The sequence below is a fragment of the Callospermophilus lateralis genome, chromosome 20 (assembly GCF_048772815.1).
Source record: "Callospermophilus lateralis isolate mCalLat2 chromosome 20, mCalLat2.hap1, whole genome shotgun sequence".
Taxonomy (NCBI): domain Eukaryota; kingdom Metazoa; phylum Chordata; class Mammalia; order Rodentia; family Sciuridae; genus Callospermophilus; species Callospermophilus lateralis.
Genome location: NC_135324.1, coordinates 19,422,695 through 19,445,304, shown reverse-complemented (window position 1 = coordinate 19,445,304; position 22,610 = coordinate 19,422,695). Strand labels below are relative to the sequence as shown.

At 52.5% G+C, this 22,610-nt stretch overlaps 1 protein-coding gene across 5 annotated transcripts in view; it reads left to right on the top strand.

The window, feature by feature from the left end:
• Positions 1-13,534, top strand: part of Frmd4b (FERM domain containing 4B) — a 188,133-nt gene extending 174,599 nt beyond the window's left edge. For 4 of the 5 annotated variants that reach the window (XM_076841118.1, XM_076841119.1, XM_076841114.1 and 1 more), the window contains 4 exons: positions 2,182-2,301; positions 3,001-3,806; positions 7,882-8,011; positions 11,656-13,534. In XM_076841118.1, the coding sequence (XP_076697233.1) occupies positions 2,182-2,301; positions 3,001-3,806; positions 7,882-8,011; positions 11,656-11,776 (1,177 nt within the window). In that variant the 3' untranslated portion in view covers positions 11,777-13,534. The remainder of the gene's footprint in view (positions 1-2,181; positions 2,302-3,000; positions 3,807-7,881; positions 8,012-11,655) is intronic. The other variant, XM_076841116.1, reaches the window with a different exon arrangement.
• Positions 13,535-22,610: the final 9,076 nt, after the last annotated feature.

The following is a 22,610-nucleotide window of genomic DNA, read 5'->3' as shown; positions in this document are numbered from 1 at the left end:
CTCTTTGCCTGAAGTCTGTTTGATTTATATTAAGTCACGGGGACATTGATTATCATCTGGTTCTGGGTATGGTATCGTTTACTTTTGTGTTACTGTCGCAAAATGCCTCAATTCTGCAACTTATCAAGAGGGAAGGTTTGTTGAGGCCCACAGTTTCAGAGTTTTAGTCCACGGTCTGTCGGCTCTGCCCCTGGGGTGACAGAACATCAGGTGGCAGCATGTGGCAGATCAAGGCTGCTGCCCTCACAGGGACCAGAAAGCCCAGAGAAAGAGGGGTGGGGAGAGTCCAGTATCCCCCCAAGGGCCCATGCCCAGGCTCCACCTCTGTCATCTCCAGGCTTCCCAGAGGCACCCACTGGGACCAGCACCAGCCTTCCAGACCCAAGGTAGAGCAGGGACTGTGTCCAGTTCCGCGCCCCATGCTCGGAGGGAGTGGTCATTCAGTACTGCTCTGCCGAGCCCAGGGACCAGACCAGCTTGTGGCCCTGCAAGGAAACCTGGCACTTGAACCCAGTGTTCAGTCTGGGAGGCAGAGAAATAGCCTTGTTCCCAAAGGTCTCCGGTGAATGTCACAGGGCAACGAGGCCAGGACTTTAAGAAGTGACCCGTCGGTGCGGTTCCCAGAGTTTGGTTACCTGGATCAATGCTACTTTTTTTTTTTTTTTTTTTTTTTTCTAATTAAGACCAGGGCTGGGGGGCTGGGTGGTGGCTCAGTGGCAGAGGACTTGCCTAGCATGGGTGAGGCCCTGGGTTCGAGCCTCAGCACCACATAAGAAAATACATAAAATAAAGGCGTTCTGTACATTTACAATTATAAAAAAAAAAAAAAAAAAAAAAAATCAAAAGAAAAAAAGGCCAGGGCTGGGGGCGTCGCTCCGTGGTAGGGCCACCCCTAGGTTCAATCTCCCGTGGCAGGAGGAAGGAAAGGAGAGAGGGAGAGGGAGGGAAGAAGAAAGAGAGGAAGGAAACATAGTAAGATGTCATTTTGTTGTTGAAGACTACAGATGCTTCTTTGTGTACATTGTTACGAAAAAACATGAAATCATTCACTGCTGTGTTTCCTGCTTTGCTCGGGTGTCCGATTATGGGCATCTAAGATTCTCTCTCTTTTTTTTTTTTTTCGTATGCTTGAAATATTTTACTCAGAAAGTGTTTTGGGGCGAGGGGACCCCAGGTGTTGGAGGAGATCAAACCCAGAGCCTCCCTCGACCCCTGAGCTACCCTCCACCCCTTTGAGAACTTGTTTGTTGAGTTCCCACCTTGGGACTGGAACACAGGGTCCTGTCCATACCAGGCCAGTGCTCTGCCCCTGGGCTATGTCTCCAGCCCCTTTTATTGGATTTTGAGACCGGGTCTCTCTAAATCGCCCGGGCTGACCTTGAACTTGCCATCCTCCTGCCCCAGCCTCCTGGGTTGCTGGGATTACAGGCATGTGCCACCGTGCCCAGCTTGAAAGCTATTTTTGATTTCAGGAAATTAACCTCCAAGTGTGTCCTTGCTGTGCTAGAAAGTGGACACAGTAATTCAAGGTTGTGGCCGTCCACTCCAAGGGCCAGTGTACAACAGCCGATGGGCCATCCGTCCTGCAGCCCAGGAGCTAAGCCTGGGTTTTATATTTCTAAGTAACTGGGGGAAGAGAATCACGCATTCATGTTGGCGACACGAGGAAATTACATGAAGCTGATGTCTCCGTACCCGTGAATAAAATGTTGATTGGAATAAAGTTCTATTCGAACGCACACGTGGTTCTTTTTGTACAGGGGATAGAGTAAGTAGTTGATTTGGGACCATCTGGGCTTCAGAGTCAGAAGCCTTCACTGGGAGCTGGCCCGGCCCGATCTCTGGTTGCTCTTGGTCTGTTTACCGCGGCAGGTGGTCCCAGGGAGGCTCTGCCGCTGAGCCACACCCCTGCCCTTTTACTTTGGGACAGGGTCTTGCGAAGTTGGCCAGGCTGGCTGGAACTTGCCGTCTCGGTATTCCTGAGCCAGAGAGTCAGGCTGTATGTGCTCCCCCCGCAGCTCACCGGGGTCCCCCCAGGGTGCTGGCTGTAGACACCCCTTCCCCCCTCCCTGCCCCCTCCCTTCCCGCCAGCTTCCAGGAAGTGTCCCTTCAGTTCAGGACGAGTTTGCGGTGGGGGTTGCGAGGCTCATTGTTTCTTCAATTCTCTTTCAATCATCACAGAGAGATGCTGTCCGCACAGAGCAGCCCCTACAAGACCCCGGAGAGGCGGCCCCCGGGAGGACGCAGCATGCCCACCACGCCCGTGCTCACCCGCAATGCCTACAGCAGCACCCACTTGGAGTAAGTGCCTTGCTCCCTGGCTCTGCTGGTGACGGCCGCCTTGCTGTGCTTTGGGTTTTCTGGTCACTCAGAGGACTTTCTGCAGTCGGGCCTCGTCCGTTCCTCCACGTTTTCTGCTGATGTGCCCAGTGTCTACGGTGTCAGCCGAGAACATGCACGTCTGGGATGTGGAGTGCTTTCCCCATGTCCCCAGCAGACCGTGCCATTCGTTTTTCAAGGGTGAGGAGACGGATCACAAGAGAGGCCACGTGTTGAAGTGTCTGCTGGGTGCGTGCGGAGTGTCTTACGTGGGCTGTTTTATCAGCTACGCTCCACGACCAGCCTATGGTGCCGTGGTGTTAGGCGCGGCTTTCATCTCGTTTCACAGACAGAAGCAGGACGGGGGGGGGCCAAGTGTCATGCCCAGGCTCCTGCGGCTTGGAGGCAGCCTCTCGGATGTCTCTGCCTTCGGGGACCCTACTGCCCGTCATTCATGTCCCCGGCTGGTCTCAGCCACCCGCGATGTCCTGTTGGAAGGGAGCCCTCCCCTGAGGAGCGACAGGCCGGCACAAGTGACCCCCCGCAGCTCTTTCCCCTTGGACTGTGGACACGCACCGGGGTGTGGCCCAGCGGACTAGGCACACGGGGAGACTCTGTTGTGCGGTCAGCCAGGCCCTCAGAGCCCCTTTTCTCTTACCCATTTGCCTGCTTCTCTTCCAGACCGGAATCGTCCTCTCAGCACGGCCGCCTTCGAAGCGGGAGCCTCGAGTCCCGGTCCCACCTGCTGTCCGAGATGGACGACGACAAGCCGTTTCTCTCCCTCTCCAAATCCCAAAGAAGCAGCAGCACCGAGGTGCTGGACGACGGGTCCTCGCACACCAGCCAGTCCAGCACCGAGTACTACTGCGTGACGCCCACCGCGGGCCCCTACTACACCACCCAGACCCTGGACACGCGCACGCGGGGCCGGAGAAGGTCCAAGAAGCAGCACGTGTGCACCTCGAGTTCGGGAAGCATGCCCAACCTGGCCCCAAGGGACAGCTCGCGGACCGGCCTCTACGGCAGGAGCCAGGAGCTGCCCTCGGGCTACTACGTGGCCGGGTCCGCGCCCTACGCCGAGTGCGACCTCTACTACGCGGGCTGTGTCTACGAGAACGACACGGAGGGACACTACAGCGTCAACCCTTCCTACCGCTCCTCGGCGCACTACAGCTACGACCGCCAGAAGGACTACTGCAGGTCCTTCCACGAGGACGAGGTGGACCGCGCGCCCCACAACCCCTACGCCACCCTGCGGCTGCCCAGGAAGGCGGCCGTGAAGTCCGAGCACATCACCAAGAACATCCACAAGGCCCTGGTCGCCGAGCACCTGCGCGGCTGGTACCAGCGGGCCTCGGGGCAGAAGGATCCGGGGCACAGCCCGCAGACCAGCTTCGACTCGGACAGGGGCTCACAGCGATGCCTGGGTTTCGCCGGGCTGCAGGTGCCCTGCTCCCCGAGCAGCCGAGCGTCGTCCTACACCTCAGGTAAGAGCCCGCGGGAGCTCGGGCCACCTGGGTCAAGGCCGCCAGGCTCCCCACCACCCTGACCCACTCCTTTCCAGGAAACCCACCACCCCGGGGGGTCACACTGTGGTGACCACTTTGAGCAACCACTGTTAGAAATGCCCCCTTGGAATGTCCCCTCCTGAGCCTGATGAAGTGACCAGCAGGCTCAGCAGACACCTACTGAGCACCTTGAGTCCCTCCTGGGTCTTTCGTTGATATCCAGATCTCTCATGTGTTGGGTCCTTGACGTGGGACATTTTAAAAGGAACAGAGGGAACCTTTCAGGCGAGCAGAAAACTCGAGGAGTTCAGATCCATCCCCGTTCACCGCTAAGACTGGGTCAGGACTACCTCAGGGCGAGCTCTGCTAGACGAGAGGTCCCCTTCAGACCCCAGAGCTGTGGGACCTAGCTGCTTCTTATGCTAATGTTGCTGAAAGACCTACGGCCCGGGCCTCCTGGGTGCAGTGCTCAGGCAATGAGCCGGCACCTGCCGTGTGCTCAGGGCTCCTGGCCTTGGGGTGCTCAGAGCCTACTCGGCAGAATGTGGGAAGATCAAGCATGTTCTAAACTTGAGGGATGAATGCATTCTCAAACTACACGAAAAACTGAGGTCGTGAGTTCTGCCTTTTCCCCTAAATTGACACCTGCGGGCGTCACGGTGTGGGGATTCCCAAGTCGATGACTCGTCAGTCTGACCTGCACCTTTAAAACTTTCCAAGGCGTGTTGATAAGAGGTGTTACCGTGGAGATGTCTACTCGGGCTCCAGGGCTCCCCTGTCTGTGCAGGACTTTGGACTTCCGCTGAGGCTGTCCCATCCTGACTGCACCTGACACATCGGCTCCTCTCCTGTTTCTTGGTATTTACGGCTCGGCCTGAGAAAGACGTTCAGGGTGTCACATGGGTTCCTGGTCCAAACCTAGGCAGAGTCCCACAGGCTGAAAGCCAGCAAGGAAGGCGAGACACTTGGGACGGGCACGGGGCTGCCCAGGGAGTCACAGGTGTATCTCAGGCCCCACGAGTTCCCTGGGCACTTCACACACTCTCGCCTCCATGAGTGCAGCAGAGGCTAGGCTGGGTATTGGTCCGATTTTGCAGGGGAGGCAGCTCCATCCAGAGAGTTTCAATGACCTGCCCAAGACTCAAAGCTGGTGCGTGGCAGACTAGGGATGCTCCCCAGCCTGACAGCGTGAACACCAACCTCAGAGCCTCCGCTGAGAGTTTGGAATCCTTCTTGGAAACTCAGAGCGAAAGTCTTCCACCGGTCGGTCAAAACCATGTGGCCCCAGGGGCCGCAGAGGAGGTCCCAGAGGTGTCCGCCTCAGGTGCTTCTTGGGTGTGAAAGAAGAGTGCAGGTTGGTTGCAGGAACCAAAGCAGAGGCAGGCCTCGCTGGACTTCTGAGTCTTGGGTGACCACAGGCACTGTGGCCAGGGTGTAGGTCCCAGGGAGGGAGCAGGACTGGTTTCATGGGGCCCCATCGCCCAGTGACAAGGCTTCCAACTTGCATCCTGTCGTATTCCAGCTCCGCCCTCTGTGAAGCTGACCCTCCTCCTTCTGAGTGCCAGGCCCCCACTTTTTAAGACAAAGAAAGTACCTTGGTCTTGCTGGCAGCCAGCGTCACCTCGGGCTAAGGAACAGTCAGATCCCAACAGGTCAACTGGCAGAAGGCTGTTCCCCAACGGCCTCCAGCAGGTTCAAACTCCTCCTCTTACTTACGCCAGAAGCCTGTGTTGAGCCAGCGCAGGCTGCAAACGAAGATTCTCTCCATACCTGAGAGGCTTTTATCCCTTACCTTTGGGTTAATTTTTTTTTAAAAAAAAAATATTTTCATTGAAAATTTTTCCCGTGTTTTTTATCGGTGCATTGTAGCTGTATGAGATGGTGGGACTTGTGGTCTCACGTGCACACGGCGTATCCATGTGATTTGCTCAGTGTCAGTCCCCAGCACTTCCCCTGCCCACCCCTCGTCCCTCCACTGACCCACCTTTGGTTTTCACGGACTCTCCCCTTTCTTTTCCTTACCTTGGTACAGTGCCCACACACGAGAGAAAGCATCTGAGCCTTACTTTTCAAGTTCAGCTTATTTCACTTAACATGATGTTCTCAAGATCCATTTTCCTGAAAACGGCATGATTCCATTTCTCTTTATGGCTGAATAAAACCCCACTGTGTATCTGTACCACATTTTCTCTATCCGTTCATCTTCTGATGGACACCGAGGCTGGTTCCGTGGTTTGGCTCTTATGAATGGTGCTGCTGTGAACGTGGGGGTGTGTGTATGTGTATCACTGTGGTGAGATGCCCTTAATTCTTCAGGGTAAATACAGAGGAGTGGTACAGCTGGGTCATCTGGGGGTTCCGTGACTAGCCTTTTGAGGAGCCTGCATACTGACATCCGTAGTGGTTGTACTAACTTACAATTCCACCAACAGTGTAAATGTGTTCCTTTTTCTCCACATCCTCTCCAGCACTTACTATGATCTGTACTCTTGATGACCACCATTCTGACTGGTGTGAGATGAAATCTCGGTGTGGTTTTGATTTGCATGTCTCTAATTATAATGATGTGGAACTTTTTTTAGTATATTTGTTGGCCGTCAGTATTTCTTCTTTTGGGAAGCATCTGTTTAGCTCATTTGCCCATTTGCCTGAGAAAACCTACCTGTTGGTAACAGACGTGTATTGAAATCACTTAATATTAATTTAACTCTTTTTATTTTCCTATTTTTATCCCTTTTATTTCCTTCTCTTGTTTAATTGCTTTGGCTACAATTTCTAGTGCTATATCAAGTAGGAGTGGTGAGAGTGGACATCTTTGTCTTGTTCCCAATTTTGAAGCAAACGGTTTCAGTTTTCCTCCGTTCACTATGATGTTGGCTTTGGGTTTGCTGTGTATAATCTTTATGATGTTGAGGTAGTTTATCTATCCCTAGTTTCTTCCATGTTTTTATCATGAATGAATGGGTGCTAAGTTTTGTCAAGGGCTGTCTCGCATCTATTGAGATAACTGTGGTTTTTGTCCTTAATCCTACTTATGTGGAGAGCTACATTTATCAATGTGGGAATGTTACCACACTCGCACCCTTACATCCCTGAGATAAAACCAACTTGGTCATGATGTACAATCCTCTTAAAATGTTGTTGAATATGACTTGTATTTTATTAAAGACGTTTGCATCTAAGTTCATCAGGGATATTGGTCTGTAGTTTTCCTCCATGTGTCCTTATCTGGTTTGGGTATGAATTCATAAGTATTCTTTCCTATTTCGGGCAGTGATTTGAAGAACATTAGATCTTCTTTAAAGGTCAGGTAGAATTCAGCTGAGAATCCACCTTTCTGTGGACTTTCCTTTCTCGACAGGCCTTTTGTTGTTGATTTTATCTCATTCCTAGTTATTGCTCTGTTTAGGATTTTATTGACAGCTATCATTTGTGCGTGTGTGTGAGTGTGTATGTGTCTGTGTGCAGTACTAGGGATGGCACCTGGGATAAGCAAGTACTATACCACTGAGCTCCATTCCTAGCCCTTTTTATTTTTTTTATTTTGAGATAGGGTCTTGCTTAGTTGCCCAAGCTGACCTTGAACTTGTGATCCTCCTGCCTCAGCCTCCTAAATTGCTGGGATTATAGGCATGCACTTCTGTGCCCCAAAATAGTTATCGTTTCTTGAGTGCTTACTCTGTAGCCATCAGCGCACTAAAGACGTTCATAATTATCTTATTTAATCACGGTATTATGGGTATGCCGAATATATGTTAGTAACCTCACTCCACAGATGAGGAGACTAAGGCTTAAAGAGGGTAGGGCTGTTTGCCCAGTGTCACTTGGTCATTTCATCCCCAAATTAGAAACGAGCTCTCTGGATTCCAAGTTCTGGCTTGGCTGCAACTCTGGCTCAGTGGTAGAGCACGTGCTCAGCCCAGGCAAAGCCCTGGGGTCAGTCCCCAGCATGGACAATGTCTACTCTCTGGTTATCACATGCTTCTAAGTGACCCAAACAGTTTTCACTGTGAATGCTTCAACTGACTTTATCCCTTTCCATTCTGATTTCCAGTGTCTTCTACAAACACTTCTGGGAACTGGAGGACCCAGTTAACCATAGGGCTATCGGAATATGAGACTCCCGCCCATCCGTACACCAGCTGCTATGGCCCGGTGTACCATCCTTTGCCCTCGCCCAGCAGGTAAGGAGAAGCTGTGCTTAAAGGCCTGGTCCTGTTCAAAAGAAGCCAGGGATCCTAGGGATCCTACCCGACTTCGTGAACGTTAAACCACCTAACTCAGGGGTTGCTAAACTGCAGCCTGCAGGCCAAACCCAGTTTTGGTAAGATAGCATTTTATTGGAATGTCTCCTTGCTCGCTCATTTCTATGTTAGCTCTGGACATTCTTGCATAGCAGGGACGGAGCCGAAAAGCCCGGAAAGACAGCATATGGCCTGCAAAGCCAAAATATCTGGCCCCTTCAAGGAAAGGTATCCTGAGCACCAGAGTGGTTGATTTAGTCGCTGCCCTGGTCTTAGAGTCTGTACGTGAAATGCCGAGGCTGAGAGGGTTTGGTGGTGGTGGTGGTGGTGGTTTTAGGCTTTGTTTTGTTTTTTTTTTAAGGCAGTACCTGAAACCGTATTAGTGACAACGTCCACTTGTCTCTTCTGTAACTCTGCCGGAATTATAAGTCCACTCCAGAAAGCTGCTTATCCCAAGGTCCCCACAGATGGTCAGCTGCATGTCAGCCATTCACTCCTGTGTGTGTCTGACCCTGTGTTCCAAGAAGCCACGGACCCTGTCCTATTGGTCTTCCAAAGCAGTTCTTTCTAAATGTTAGAGGAAGCACCCAAGAACCACGGGTTTAAAGAACTGCACACTCTGAATCCCATGGTTTCCCACTCTTACTATGTGCAAAGGACGAATTCCATTGGGAGAGGTCATTTCTCCTTCTTTGTCACAGATCGTAATCCACACCCAGGTGCCAAGAAGTGCTGAGCCCATTGGGGGTCTTTCAGAAACTTTGATATGTCTTTTTTAAGATTGCTTCAGACAGAAGAGACTCGCACGGACCCTTAACATCTGCAGGGCTCTGTCCCGGGGAATTGGAGAGGTTACTTCTTATTAAGGCCCGTAGGGGGGCAAGCGGACGGCAGATATTCGACCCCCAAACCTTGTTTGTGTTCTCCACATTCAGGGGGGGAGTTTTTCTTGGCTTGAGATGTTGAGCCAATTGTCTCAGCTTAAACAAAGGGTGTGCTCAAAATAGACTGTTAATGAAAATATACTTCAGAGGACGTCTGGTGGCCCGGGCTTGTCTGAATATTACTGGATCGGGAGTTAGGAGCAAGGACCCCGATACCCGGCCCATGCTGGGGCTGGACCTTCCCAGGGCAGGTCTAAGCACCGTTGCGGTACAGTTGCAAATAGTCTCCTTGTTTCTCTGGTTTTACGATCTTCTCTCTTGACCCAGGGTGTCAGACAGCCCCACGGTCTTTCATGTCTCTTTTACTGGACTCAGGAAGTGCTCAGCATTTTTAGAGAAAAGCCTGTTTTTCCCGAGTCTGCCCTGTGTGTCTCAGGCAGGAGGAGTCCCTGTTTTCAGAGTTCATAATGTACAGGAAGCTCGGAGCTATTTAAAGGCCCTATTGTATGTGTGTATGCATACATGAGCTCAGGGTAGGAGCTCGGCACATAATAAGGGGATTAATTATCGTCCATCCATCATTCCGCCACCCAGAGACAGCAGCCGTTTGGCATATTTTCCCCATTTTTCTGTACCAGTTCTAACATGGTATCAAATGATTTTGTAGGTGCATTTTTCACATGTCATGGGAAACTCCATATCCCATTTTTTTAAACTTAACAACATAACATAATTTTAATTCTTTAAAACTTCTTTTATATACTGATATGATTTTCTGCTTAATGAATATACATACTTTCTTTAAAAGCTCCCAAATTTTTGAACAGTGGGGTATTTCTTAGTTCTTTCTTCCTTTTTCGATTATCAGTAATGCTGCTATTAACACCTTTGTGCAAGATATTTGTCTGAATTCCAGATTATTTCCTTAGCATTTCAAATGCAGAGCTAATGCATTAAACTGGAAGGTGTATTTTTTTTTTCTTTACTTGTCATTGGGCCTTTATTTCATTTATTTATATGTGGTGCTGAGAATCAAACCCAGTGCCTCACACATGCTAGGCAAGCGCTCTACCACTGAGCCAAACCCCAGCCCTGGAAAGTGTATTTTTAAAGCTCTAGATTCACAGAAAGTTTGTCCCACTTCCCCTCCCACCTGCAGACAGGTAGAAGTCCCTACGTCGACCTACATGTTTATGGAGGACTTTTAATCAGGATGCAATCCAATCAATTTAATTTACTAACAAGGCAGGGGTGATAGCAAAAATCGTATGTGTTGTTTTTAGGAAAATGTGATTTTTAAAATAAGAGACGTAATAAGTTCCAAGATCCTGATGAAAGACTTTAGATTTTCCTTTTAGCTAAAGATGTGAAATACTTAGCAACATATCAGGATTTTTTTTTAAATAAATCAAGAGTGCATTATTTAGAGAATCTTCCCCCAAAGTATCCACGTCTTAGTCCTATAGAAGCTATGAAGCTTTACCAATACACCCTTTCTCCCCAGTAGGACTTGGGATAGGGGTCGCCGGCATAAACCTTCCCAGGCAGAAATGCTGGAGGCCCTTGTGTGAAAGAGTATGTAATACAGTCACTTCCTCGGCTCTGCTACTGCACTGCACCCTGTGTTTGGGAATAACTTCTGTTCTTTCCCTTCCTGTTTCCCTCTCCCTCTCCCCGCCCTGTCTAACTACCTACCACTAGGCAGAACCCAGGGCCTCTGTCCCCGAGCCTGGTTGTGTCTCCAGAGATGAGATCAGTTTTGCATTCCCTCTTGCTAAGCGTAGCCAGCCGTAGTAAGTACAGCCCCTGACTGTGTGTGTGGCTGCTTGCGTAGCTGCTGTTGTGCTTGCTCTGATGTGTACAGTTTCGGAGCCCATTGGTTTCCCAAGCCGTTCTTCCAGACTTTATCACCCGTACTACTAAAGGATGTTGAGATTTCAAGTAGAAGCCTGCTAACCCTCTAACCCGTTTTAACCTTCCATTACAGTGACGTGGTCTGGCTTATCAGAATGGCCTGTGTCACGGGGTGTGCTTATGTGACTGCGTATCCTCCACAGGGGCCTACGGTTTTTCCACGTGATGTGGTTTCCTGGGTCACCGCCACGTCATACTTGACCCATCAACCCCTGGGAGGTAGAAAGGGTCCCGAGGCGCCTCTGCTGCCGTTAGACCCATTCCCCCACTTTTTAAAAAGTCAAAAAATATGACTCTCGAAGTTTCGAGTGAGCCTGCGTCCAAGATTTACTTCACCTATCATCAGTCATGGAGCTAGCAGATTGTTCATGCTGGTTCAAAGAGAAATCTAGGCAATGAGAGAGACATTGCTGGAGTAAGGTTACTAATGTAACCCCGAACTAGTTAAAACCCCGGGGGGTGGGGGGGGGATAAAACTGTAACCCATAGGCTTCCCTACCACACAGAAGTGATTGCATTTCTGACAAACACCCACAAGTGAGTGTGGGACCCTCCGGGTCTAGGTCAATGGTAGACATAAGCCCAGCAATGGTACCTGTCCCAGGAATGGAAGCCCCTCTTTGTGGGCCCGACGGACCCTGGTCCCAGTGTGACCGAGATGGCTGCAGTCCCCCTCGGCCTCGTCTCCCAGGGCTGGAAACCCTTGCTCAGTAGCGCCCCCTACTAACGACTTTGAGTACCGCCGTCCATGTGCGCACAAGTCCTAACTGTTTGGTTCTTCTACAGACAGTACCCAGAGGCCCACCAACTGGACGGGGCAGCTGGGCCCGGGCTGGAGGGCGGCCTGGAGAGCGGGGAGCAGAGGCTGTACTGGCACGAAGACTCAAAGCCTGGGACATTAGTCTGACCTGCCGTCGGAGCTCTCTGCCGAGCCTGCGTCTCACCCTGGTGTGCCTTGCAAGATGTGCGTGTTTCCCCGGAAGGCTGTGGGCTCCAGAGACCGGAGGGTGCCCAGGGCGGAGGGCCCAGGCTGCCTGCAAAGCACATCTCTGCAGCCCAGGCCCCCTGCTCCGGGTCCAGGCCCACCGGGGGCCCCTGCAGGACAGGACTCCGACGGACGCCCTCCCACGGCGCGCACTTCGGGAGGGAGTAAATCGTGGAAGGCAGACCTCAAAACCACGACTGCGTTCAGGGAGGGCGTCCCCTGGGCGGGCGGGCCGGGGATTCAGAGCACAATGGAGAATGCAGAAGGAAGGGAAACCGGGGTCCCGGGCCGCGGCTCATCAGCAGCGTGACCTTGTGAGCCTCGGAGAGGAGCCTGCTGTGGGGACACGGACACGGACCACGTAGACAGTATTGGAAATTACTTGAAGAGAAGCTGGGTTTTCATGAAGTTCCGAATGCGTGTAAAGGTGTTCAGGCTGTTGTGAAGGGTGACCTTTTTCCAAGCACCATGGCGCGGGTTCTAGGCAGACACTGCCGTCGCATCCTGCGAGATGGCTTCTGGTAGCCACCGGGGGATGAAGCAGGCCCCCTGAGCACCAGAGTCGGCCTCGAGCTTTCTAAGGTACCGCGTCCCCGGAGCACCTGTTTTCTTCCCCCTCCTCGGGCGTGATGAGCGCTTCTTGTCCAGGCTGGGGACGCCCCATCTTGCCTGTCGTGTGAAATAGTAGACTCCGTGCGGAGTGTTTTCATGGTCAAGAGTTTGAAAAAAAGTATTCTCCATGATACAGAAAGGGCCCCAGACAGTAACAAAACAAAACAAAAAGCCACATCATCGTAGGTGAACCGTGTGCCTTAAGATGGTGAACCTTAGCCGGGCGTGGTGGCCCGCGCCTGTCATCCCGGTGGCTCAGGAGGCTGAGGCAGGAGGATCACGAGTTCAAAGCCAGCCTCAGCAGAAAGCGAGGTGCTAAGCAACTCGGTGAGACCCTGTCTCTAAATAGAATACAAAATAGGGCTAGGGATGGGGCTCTGGGGTCCAGTGCTCCTGAGTTCAATCCCCGGTACCCACCCCCCAAAAGAAAAAAAAAAAAGATGGTGAACCTGAGGGAATTCAACCTTGTCCACATCCCACCCGCAGTTCCCTATCCCCCAGCGTCACAAACAAGGTTGACGTTGAAAGAAAAAATTCCTTGCCACTGCCGTAGATTGAACTATGAGGCTAGATCTACCTCCTACCTTCCCAGGAAGAACCGATTGGCTGTGTTTTATTGTAGGGTTGGCTGGTTTGTTGAACACATGATTTTCCGTCTTCCAGAGCGATCATCGTCACCCTTACTGTGCTTCACAATCCCACCCACGGTGCTCCTGGACCCTCCCCTTTTCTACAAGTCTCTTGTTCATATTGTGAATAGAAACGTTTCTGAACAGCTTTTTTGGAACAATTTTCTATCCATATTCCCCAAAGCATGTAATATATACATAAAACTGATTTGTTAAACCGGTCCTTAGTCATTTGTATCATTAGAACGGAAGTTTGGGGGAAAAATTTGGAGGAAAAAAAAAAGTAAAAAACCCACGAGCACAAAAATAATAATAATAACTTATTCCTTTTTTCATGTTTGTATAGCCTTCTAGATGCAGAAATGTCCTTTTGCATATTCTTTTACTGTTCTGACTTTTTAAGACCTATTATTTTTCTACGTAGGTCAATAAACTCAAGGTGTGCTACTGAACACGTCTGCGCATCCTTCCGTGTACGTTGGGGCTCCTCCGAGGCAGTTTCACGCACCCCGCTTCAACGCTGGGCGTTATTTCGGGGTTTTTAGTATTTGTCCCTGAGGTGCACATCCCTTTGTATTTACCTCTGAAAGCAGGGTTCCCCTGGTTGGTGGCAGGTCCTGGCTCGGCAGCAAGGTGTTTCCTTCTCGGTGATTCAGAGCAGCTCTGTGGGTGACATACAGCCGTCTCCGCCTGCGTGAGATACACTAAGTGGGCGGGGAGGCTTCCCGACCTTGGCCATGTCACATCATAACAAGGGACTCACACTCAGTTCAGAGAGTGGCAGACGAGGCTTATCAACTCAAGAGACCACTGCATTTGACATCTTTTTATCCTGCTGAGTGGAGAGAACAGTCGGAATGGGAAATGAATCGTAGGAAGAGCTTAATATTTCTGATATGTCTATTCTCATATGTCTTACGTGAAAATAGCCTTTTCCTGTTCGAAGAGTGGTATGGTCAGAATTGCAAGCCCACTTTGCAAGAGCACCGGAACTTCGGTCCCATAGGGGGACCCAGAGGGTATAGATTGGAAACGTGGCAGTCTGCTGGGGGATCCCCTATCTGTTCTAAAAGACGAGTGTCCACCACGTTGATGAGTTTATTAAGAGCAAGAAGTGACAAACGCCAAGTTCTCCAACACGCAGACCTCCTGATTCATTGCAAGACGTTCTGTACACATGGTGTAAATCTCAAACACAAACCTGAAAGCAAATACACAAAAGAAAAAGGCAATTGTGCGGTGTGAGCCTGACACCCCCAATACAGCAGTTGCTCATTTATCATGTATCAGTTTGAATTTTTTCCATGTGTAATTTTTTTTTTTAAATCTAGCATCAGAGTATGTACATTCCTGAAATTTGTGTTTTCCTCCTATTTGGGGCCTCTCTAATAATACATTTTGAGCTATTTCAGAAAGCTCTCTGTTTTACAAGGTGGATTTTTTAAAAATTGCCTCTCTTCCCTTATATTTATATTTTTTCTTACACTTGAAAAAAATCCCGCCTTGTACTCATGAAAACATAAATGTCGTAAGCAGGAAGGAGCACGGAGCGGTTCTGCCCTGTTGGTTTTGCCCACTGTGCTTCTCAAACTCTCAGTGGTGAGAGACCAGGTTTTAAAACATCCAGTGCCTGGCCAACCTCTTGTTTTATAAAGTGAAATAAGCTGAACTACTCAGGGGAGGGGAAAAAGCTTAACTCAGAAAAGAGTAAAAGTGGCTCGGTAATTAATGGTGATCAAACCACCTTCTGTCTATCAGACTCCCCATGGAAGTACTCTGCCAAGCACTCTGGAGGTGCTCACCCGGTTTCTGCTCTTCCTTGCCCTAAATTCCAGGAACCAAGTTTTCAGACTACACTCGCTGGTGCTGCCTGGAAGTCCACCCAGGTCAGTGCCCTTGGTAAGGGGCAAGTTGGGGGCTGTCCTTTGTGATCCTGCGGGGCCGGGGGTTAACAGAAGACTCCCTGTGCCCCCGTCGAGGCTCTGCCGGCCCCTCACCTCTGTCTTCGTTCGCCACCCTTGCCTCTGGGTTCCCCCGGGTGCTTCCTCGTCCTCCTCGACGTCCCCTCTAGCCCACCCTTGTCCACCCGGGGACAGACAGAAGGCGGCCTGGGCTGCTGCCCGAGAGCTGCGAATGCTCAGCCCTGGCTCCGCGTGTGCCGGGCCAGGTGCACAGGTGCTCGCTGTGTGGTGGCTCACTTGGTCCCCGCAGCAGGCCAGCGAGGAGTGGAGGGCTACAAACCCGCTCTGAGGGCCCAGAACCCAAATCCAGGAACCGGCAGGGCCAGGCAGCTCGCCAAGTCAGCCGCTGCTGGGAGGAGAGGAGGAAGGAGATCCCAAACCACCCCAGGCTGAGGGCTCCTGATGAAGGATCCAGAGGGTCCCACCCTGGTGCTTCTGAGCAGCAACCTGGTGCCCCAGGGTGAAAATCCCAAGCCATGCAGCTTTGCTTCTGCACAAAATTGTTTTTTAAGAATTGGGTAAAATCACTTTCAAGGGAGGCCCTCAAGTCCATAGACAATACAAATGAGTTTCATGTTTGGTCTTCGCTCTTCTCCCCAAGATATCTCAGTATGAATACGCAGCTATGGCAAAAAAAAAAAAAAAAAAAAAAAAATCATTTTAGATCTGAACTCTGAGACATTTCTTGGCCCAAGCATTTTGTTCTGTTTTGTTTATCTTTTTTTCCTGCATTATAGTTGTGCACAATGGCGGGTGGGATTCCCTGTTCCGCATTCATCCATGCACACAATGCAATCTGGCCCACCTTGTTCCCCAGGACTTCCCCCTTCCCTCCAGCCCTCTCTCCACCCTCCCTCCCGGTCCCCTGTCCTCTAGGCCCAAGCCTGTAGACCCCGATTTCTTTTGTTTGCCAAGGTCACCCTGACGCAGATGCTGCCAGGCCCGGGTGACCGCTTCAGCTGGATTATTCATTCCTGCATGAGCTCATCCGCAGACCTGGTACACCTCTGAAGGTTTTTTCCTAGTCCATAAAACGTCTTACGCGGGTGAGGTACTTGTTACGATCACAGATGACCGTGATGAACCAAGTATTGATCAGCTCTGAAACCACCCATTGATCCTCCCCTGCTTTTGACGGCCCAGGGCAGTGCGATGCTGTGAAATATGACGGGCTCCCCCGGGGCCCTCAGAAGCCGTCCTGGAACTCTCCGCCGTGCGCTCGCGGGGCGTGCAGCGGGGGTCTGAGTAGCCTCCCCGGGCTCACAGCCCAGGGAGGGAGAAACACACACCTGCGAAGCCTCTGGGTGGTGACAGGGATGAAGGGGACGTGAGTGACACACCAGGGGCTCTGGCAGAAGGAAGAGCCCATCAAGACAAAGGACAGCAGCTTTCTAGGCGGGAGAGTGGTGGACGTCACCAGGGCTGTAGGTGCAGGAGACCTGGCAGTTTTAGAGACTCAGAGACGCAGCGGCCAGGCTCTGCCTGTGTGGAGGAGAGCTGGTCACAGGAAAGCCGCTGTCTCCGAAGTCCCAACGGTGGGCCGCCCCCTGTGGCCTCATTCAGTCCCTCAGCTGCGAGAAAGGGGTGTCACCCTCCCGTCAGGATGGAGGGGACTCTGCGGGCCCTTGGTTCCGTGACCACACACACACACACAGGGTAAAGGTAAACTCACCCCCGTCTCTAGGCCCTACATCTCCTGTTCTTACGGGGCGGGGGCTGCTGGGGATGGAGCCAGAGGTGCTCTACCTGAGCCCCATCCCCAGCCCTTTTCAATTTTTATTTGAGACAGGACCCTGCTAACTTGCCCAGGCTGGCCTTGAACTTGTGGTGTCCTGAGTCAGCCTCCTGCGTCACTGGGGTTACAGGTGTGGTCTGGCACCCAACCGCATCGATGCTCTTTATGAACCACAACATTGTACACAAAGCAGTGGCTCAGCCAGGCACTGGGACATGCACAGCCGCAGTCCCCCTGCACAGGAGGCTGAGGTGGGAGGATCTCCTGGACCCAGGGGTTGCAGGCCAACTGGGGAGACAGTGAGAAGAAAGAGAGAGAAGGGGTGGAGGGGGGAGGGAGGAGGGAGAGAGGGAGGGAGGGAGAGAGGGAGGGAGGGAGAGAGGGAGGGGGAAACCTCATCTCTCTTACATAGAAACCTGTGGAAATGAAGAGGGAAGGACTCAGGAGGAGAGCAGCCCAGGGGAGGGCTGAGGCCTGGGGCAGGTGGAAAGGAGGCCCAGGGCAGCCTGCAGCACTGGGCTTTCAGGATGTGCCACTCGGGCAGGGGTCCTGATCAGGTGTGGCCTGGAGATGACCCCTGATGAAGGGCTGGAGTCGACCCTGGCAGAGGGTGAGAAGGCTCGGTGGCCTCTGCCGGGGTGCTGAGGGCTCCCCAGGTCGCCAGGGAGCTTTCTGGCCCCTCCCCCTCCCTCCCCACAGCTCAGAGCTCTATCCTCCAGGTGCCCGCTCCTCCTCTCCAGAGGAGACTGGCTTCCCCGGAAGATCAAAGGCTGGGAAGCCGGGGCAAGACGGGTCCCATCAGGGCGCTGGCAGCCCGGGTCTGGGAAGGGCATCTCCCCAGCCCTTCAATTAGCCTGGGAGAGCCTCGGGCGGCTGATAGACGGTGTCTCCATAAAGTACTGGTTAGCGGTGTGGCTTTGAAGTCAGGCGGACCTGGAGACCTGGAGACGGGCGGCCAAGTTGGACTCTCTAGCAAGCACGGGTTTCCTGCCTGTCCTGGACACAGCTTCCTCTTAGTGCCCACCTCGCCGGGGCGTGGTGTACACTGCCCCAAACAAGGCATGTAACAGCACAACACTGGGTTCCTGGCAGGTGTGCCGTGCTATAAACTAGTTCCTAGAAAAGACACACAAAATAAATGGCCTGTCTGTTGAGCACTCAACGCCCTCTAGAAAGTCAAGGGTTTGCTCTGCGTTCACTTAACCACTGACATGACAATACTGACTCACGTCTCAGACACAGCTGTAGGTCTTGGAATCTTTTTTTTTTTTTTTTTTAATCCTTGAAGCAGTCTTGCCCTTATTCATTCCGCACAAAAGCTCAGGGATGTTCCGGCTGCTTGCCCAAGTTCATAGCTAGAAGGTACAAAGCCCGGGTTCCAAACCCCAGGTGCATCAGAGGGAGCCTCGGTGGAGTGCGAGTTCCTGCTCTGGAGCCCATGGTGGAGGGAGGCTGTGCAGAGCCCTGGCCCATCAAGGCCTTTTCCTGACCCTTGGGCCACACCTCTCCTCCAGGCCAGGACAAGGACCAGCACAAGGACAGGCACCCTTGGAAGAGCCCGAGAGAACACACCCCATGTTGGGCCCCTGGGGGTGTCTGACCTCAGCCTGGGCTTAGCCCTGCTCAAAGACAAGTACCTGCCTTTCTGTGGCATGGACAGCTGGCCAGAACAGGCCAACGAAGGTACAAGAATCCAGCTAGATTTGAAAATAGCTACAACTGCCAACTTTTTATAGTTTTTTTTTTTTTTTTTGAAAGCTGAATACAGGTCATTGAAGACATCCTGGAAAAGCTGCATGCAGGGGACCAAACACATCTGGTAGATACGGGACACTGGGCAGGCCAGGTGCCAGGTGCCTGCAGGGGTAGCCGGGACAGCAGTCCACACCAGAGAAGCCCCTGGGGGTCAAAGGTGTGTAGAGACGGGCGTCTATCCATGCAGAGCTGGGCTCTGCTCAATATCACGGCCTTTGTTTGGAGCAGAAGCTTCTGGGTCAGGCTGGGCTTGGTCTGCAGCGTGAACTGAAGGTGCAAGTCCTAGGAGAGTGTGTGGCAAAGCCTTTCCCGACCGCCTCCGGCGGCCTCCAGCTCCGAGCCTGCAAAATTGGTTGAGGGGGACACCTAGCGGCCGTCCTGGGTTACTGCAGGCTGACCTCGTTCTCCGGCAATGCTGTGTGCCCAAGCAACTGTCCTTAGCCCTGCAGGAAACAAAGGGAGAACAAAGCTCAATTCCTAATTCCCATGGACTCCACTGAACCAGCTGTCTTCTGGGGGAAGCGGTTTCCGTGTTTAAAAACAGCATTTTTTTAATAAAACAGACATAATTGTAACCACCTCATAGAATTGCAGGATTCTGTGTAGTTGGGTGCTTCAGGGGCTAACGGAGCACCCGGAACAAAGGAAACCCCTGCAAAAGTGTCATCATCACTGTTTCTCAGGTGGCCCAGCAAGGTGATGGACCATAATATGCCACAGAATCAAATTAAAATACTAATGAAATCTAAATGCTAAACTTTAATGATATTTCATAGTCATTGGGCGGCAAGGGAAAGATTCGGGTGAGGTGAGGGAATCTCTTGGTGCCCAAAAAAATGCCCCCGTTGGCAAAATGAACCTTTTAGAAAACCCAAATTTACCCTAAAAAGACCATGATGAACAGAATAGAAAAATGGTGGAGGAAGACAGGATGAGATTACCGATTCCTCCTCCACCGCATACTCTGAGATGGCTCGGCTGGCTCTGCCCCGTGCTAGGGCGCAGCAACTGGAGGGGACAAGTGTCACATGTGCTCTCTCCGGAAGAGATGGCCAAGGCCAGGCCAGGAAGCCCCTCCAGGTGCCAATGGTCCCCGGGCTCACACTCCTCTTCCTTTCCATGTTCCTCCGCGGGCACGTCAGGGTCCGGTCTGCTATTCCAGGGGGCGGTTTTATTGGTGCTGTGTTTTGCAAATAAAAACGAACAATGCCCAGTTGAATTTGAACTTGAAATGGACAGTGAGTGATTTCTAGTGTGCAGGTGTCTCTCCCACGTATGTGCTTTACCTGGTCGGAGCGTCCCCCTCTCCCATCGCCCAGGCGACCAGACATTACAACAACCAGAGCTTGCAGTTTCAGAACGGCGTGGGTCTGCTGGATTAGGCTGCCGTCCCTGCACAGAGCACGGGTCAGCAATGATAAATGGCTTTAATAGAGTACGAAGGGTCAACACGTGTCAAAAACCACCCTAGGATTTTAGGCTTAAAGGCAAAGCCCCTCTGTGGCCCTGGCTAAGAGGCTGAGGTGTAAGAAATGACAAGTCCGAGTTGGGAAAAAAAATAAGGGAACTGCTTCCGGTTTCTGGGCTGCCGTCCTGCAAAGGTCTGTTAGTTAGAGATCTTCAGCTCCAAGCAACATCAATTATTTCTTTGGCAGAACAATATTCTCAGCCCCAATGATTAGCTTCCACCGTGTAATGGAAATGGCTGAGCACGTGTGAAATTCGTCCTTTGGAAATATTAAGGATCACGTTGCCCACCTGGAGCCCAAGCGTCAGCAAGCCACAGCGCTTGGAGCTCAGGGGGTGGAATCCATTGTCAGTGAAATTCTTCTTAATGCTGCTGCACACAGATGGAGGAGAAAATATTTCAGGGCTGGTCTGAATAATTCCTATAACTGGAGAAAATTTGAGGAACTAGTGTCTCTCTCTCGCTCTCTCTCTCTCTTTCTCTCTCTCTCTCAGTGCGGGGAATGGGGATTAACCACTGAGCCACCTCCCCAGCCCTTTTTATTTTTTATTTTGAGACAGGGTCCCACGAAGTTGCATAGGGTCTCACTAAGTTGCTGAGGCTGGCTTTGAACTCCCCATCCTCCTGCCTCAGCCTCCCGAGTTCCTGGGCTTACAGGTGTGTGCCGTGGCGTCTAGAGAGAGGAATTAGCTTTTGAATGATGGAAGAGCCTAATGCGCGTGTTTGGTGGGGGTTAAGGTAATTGCCCGATGTGAGCAGCCGTTGCAGTTGGTGATTCGAACCGTCCACCCAGCGAGATGCCTCCAGGTCCCTCCTGAGTGGACAGACGCAGGGCACCAACCACAACCTTTAACAACTGCCACTCTCAGCTGGCTGGTGTGGACCTCGGATTTTCCTCCCCCGCAGGACTCCAGGCTCCCAGGGACCGGGGACCTGCCTACGTAAACCCGTGTCCCCTTCTGAATGGGGGCGAACCCCTTGCCCAGCCGGGTGGTGGAACTGTGTGGGTCGTACAGGCTGCTTCCGTCGGCTGGCACTGCTGTGGATAGAGAGCCACCAACCAAGTGATCTGAGCCACAGCAATGGGCACCAGGTGCCAGTGTGGGTGGAGACGGAGGCCCTGAGGGCAGCCCTGGAGGGCTGAGGTGGCTCCGTGGCGCCCTGCTTCTCCGCCCACTGGCTGTCTGTCTTGGTCTTCCTAGGTGTGGAGCACCCCCTCTCTCCTTGTCTTCACGTGGCCCCTCCCTGCCTGTTTCCCGGCCCCAGCTCCCCCTCTGGTGAAGACAGGGTCGTATTGGTCCAGGGCCGGCCCTCTTGACCTGTTATCTGTTAAGTTCCAGCAGAACTTTTGGGGGACGCACAGTTCAACCCGTCACACGCCCAGAGGACAAAGACACCCACACCCACAGGACAGGTTGAGGTTCTGCAATAAGATGGGATCACAGAGTGACAGAGGCAGGCCCCAGAAGAGGGACAGCCAGGTGACCAGGGACACCGAGATCAAAGCGACACACCTGCAGGCCAAGAGTGCCGAGGTCGGTGGAGAGTGAGCAAAGCCAGGCGGGGGTCTGACGGCTCCTTCCTTCGAGGTGCCAGAAGGACCCCCCTGGCCAGCTGCCGGGTCCAGAGTTAAAGTTCTGCTCTGTTTCAAATCGCAGACTAACGGGATCTGGCTACTTTAAAAACCCCTTCTCGGCACCTTTTGGCGTTTTCTCTTTGGGCCATGCTGGGTGGAACCCAGGCCCTGCACATGCTAGACCGCGGCTCTGCACCAAGCTGCACCTCCTGCCCTTTATTTGATTTTGTTTTGAGGCAGAGTCTGGCTAAGGTGCCCAGGCTGCCCTGGAACTTGTGACCCTCCTCCTGCCACCGCCTTCCAAGTCACTGGGGTGACAGGCAAGGGCCGCGGCGCCCAGCGAGCACAGATTCTTGAAGGAAGGGCTTTAGGAGGTGAGTTTTCAACCGAGATCACCCTGAATATTGATGATAAAGAGCTCAACCCCCTCAGGAATGTTGCCTGCTGAGAAAAGGAAACTGATTGGTCGTGTCTGTCCGGAGCCTTTCTGAGCTGTCATGAGCACTCCAGGATCCAGCCCAGGGACAGAACCCAGCCCAGTGACAGAACCCAGCCCAGGGACAGAACCCAGCCCAGGGCCAGGACCCGGCCCAGGGCCAGAACCCAGCCCAGGGCCAGAACCCAGCCCAGGGTTGGTGGGAAGTGAAGATTCTACCCGTCCACCCACTCGTCTGGTTCTCGCTGCACTCAAAGCCCCCACCTGCTGGGAGGCCCAGCTGCGAGGACACCACCTTAGGGACACGGAGCCCTGGCCCCAGCCCAGACCTTCCAAACCCCAGTCCGCCTGTGCCCGCTGCTGCTTAGGTGCTTACGTCCCAGAAGTCCTGCTCCGAGGGCTTCCCTCCACGTCACCCTGAAATGCGTGTGTCTAGGGCGGAGGCCACCAGGCCTGTGTTCCTGCAGGGGCACGCGGTGAGGCCAGCGCAGGTGAGTCCACCCAGGAAGCCTCTGAAAGAGAGCGCGTAGCCCACCCCTGTGAGGGTCCACTAAATCCGACCAGTTGAGGGTGAACCATAGCTG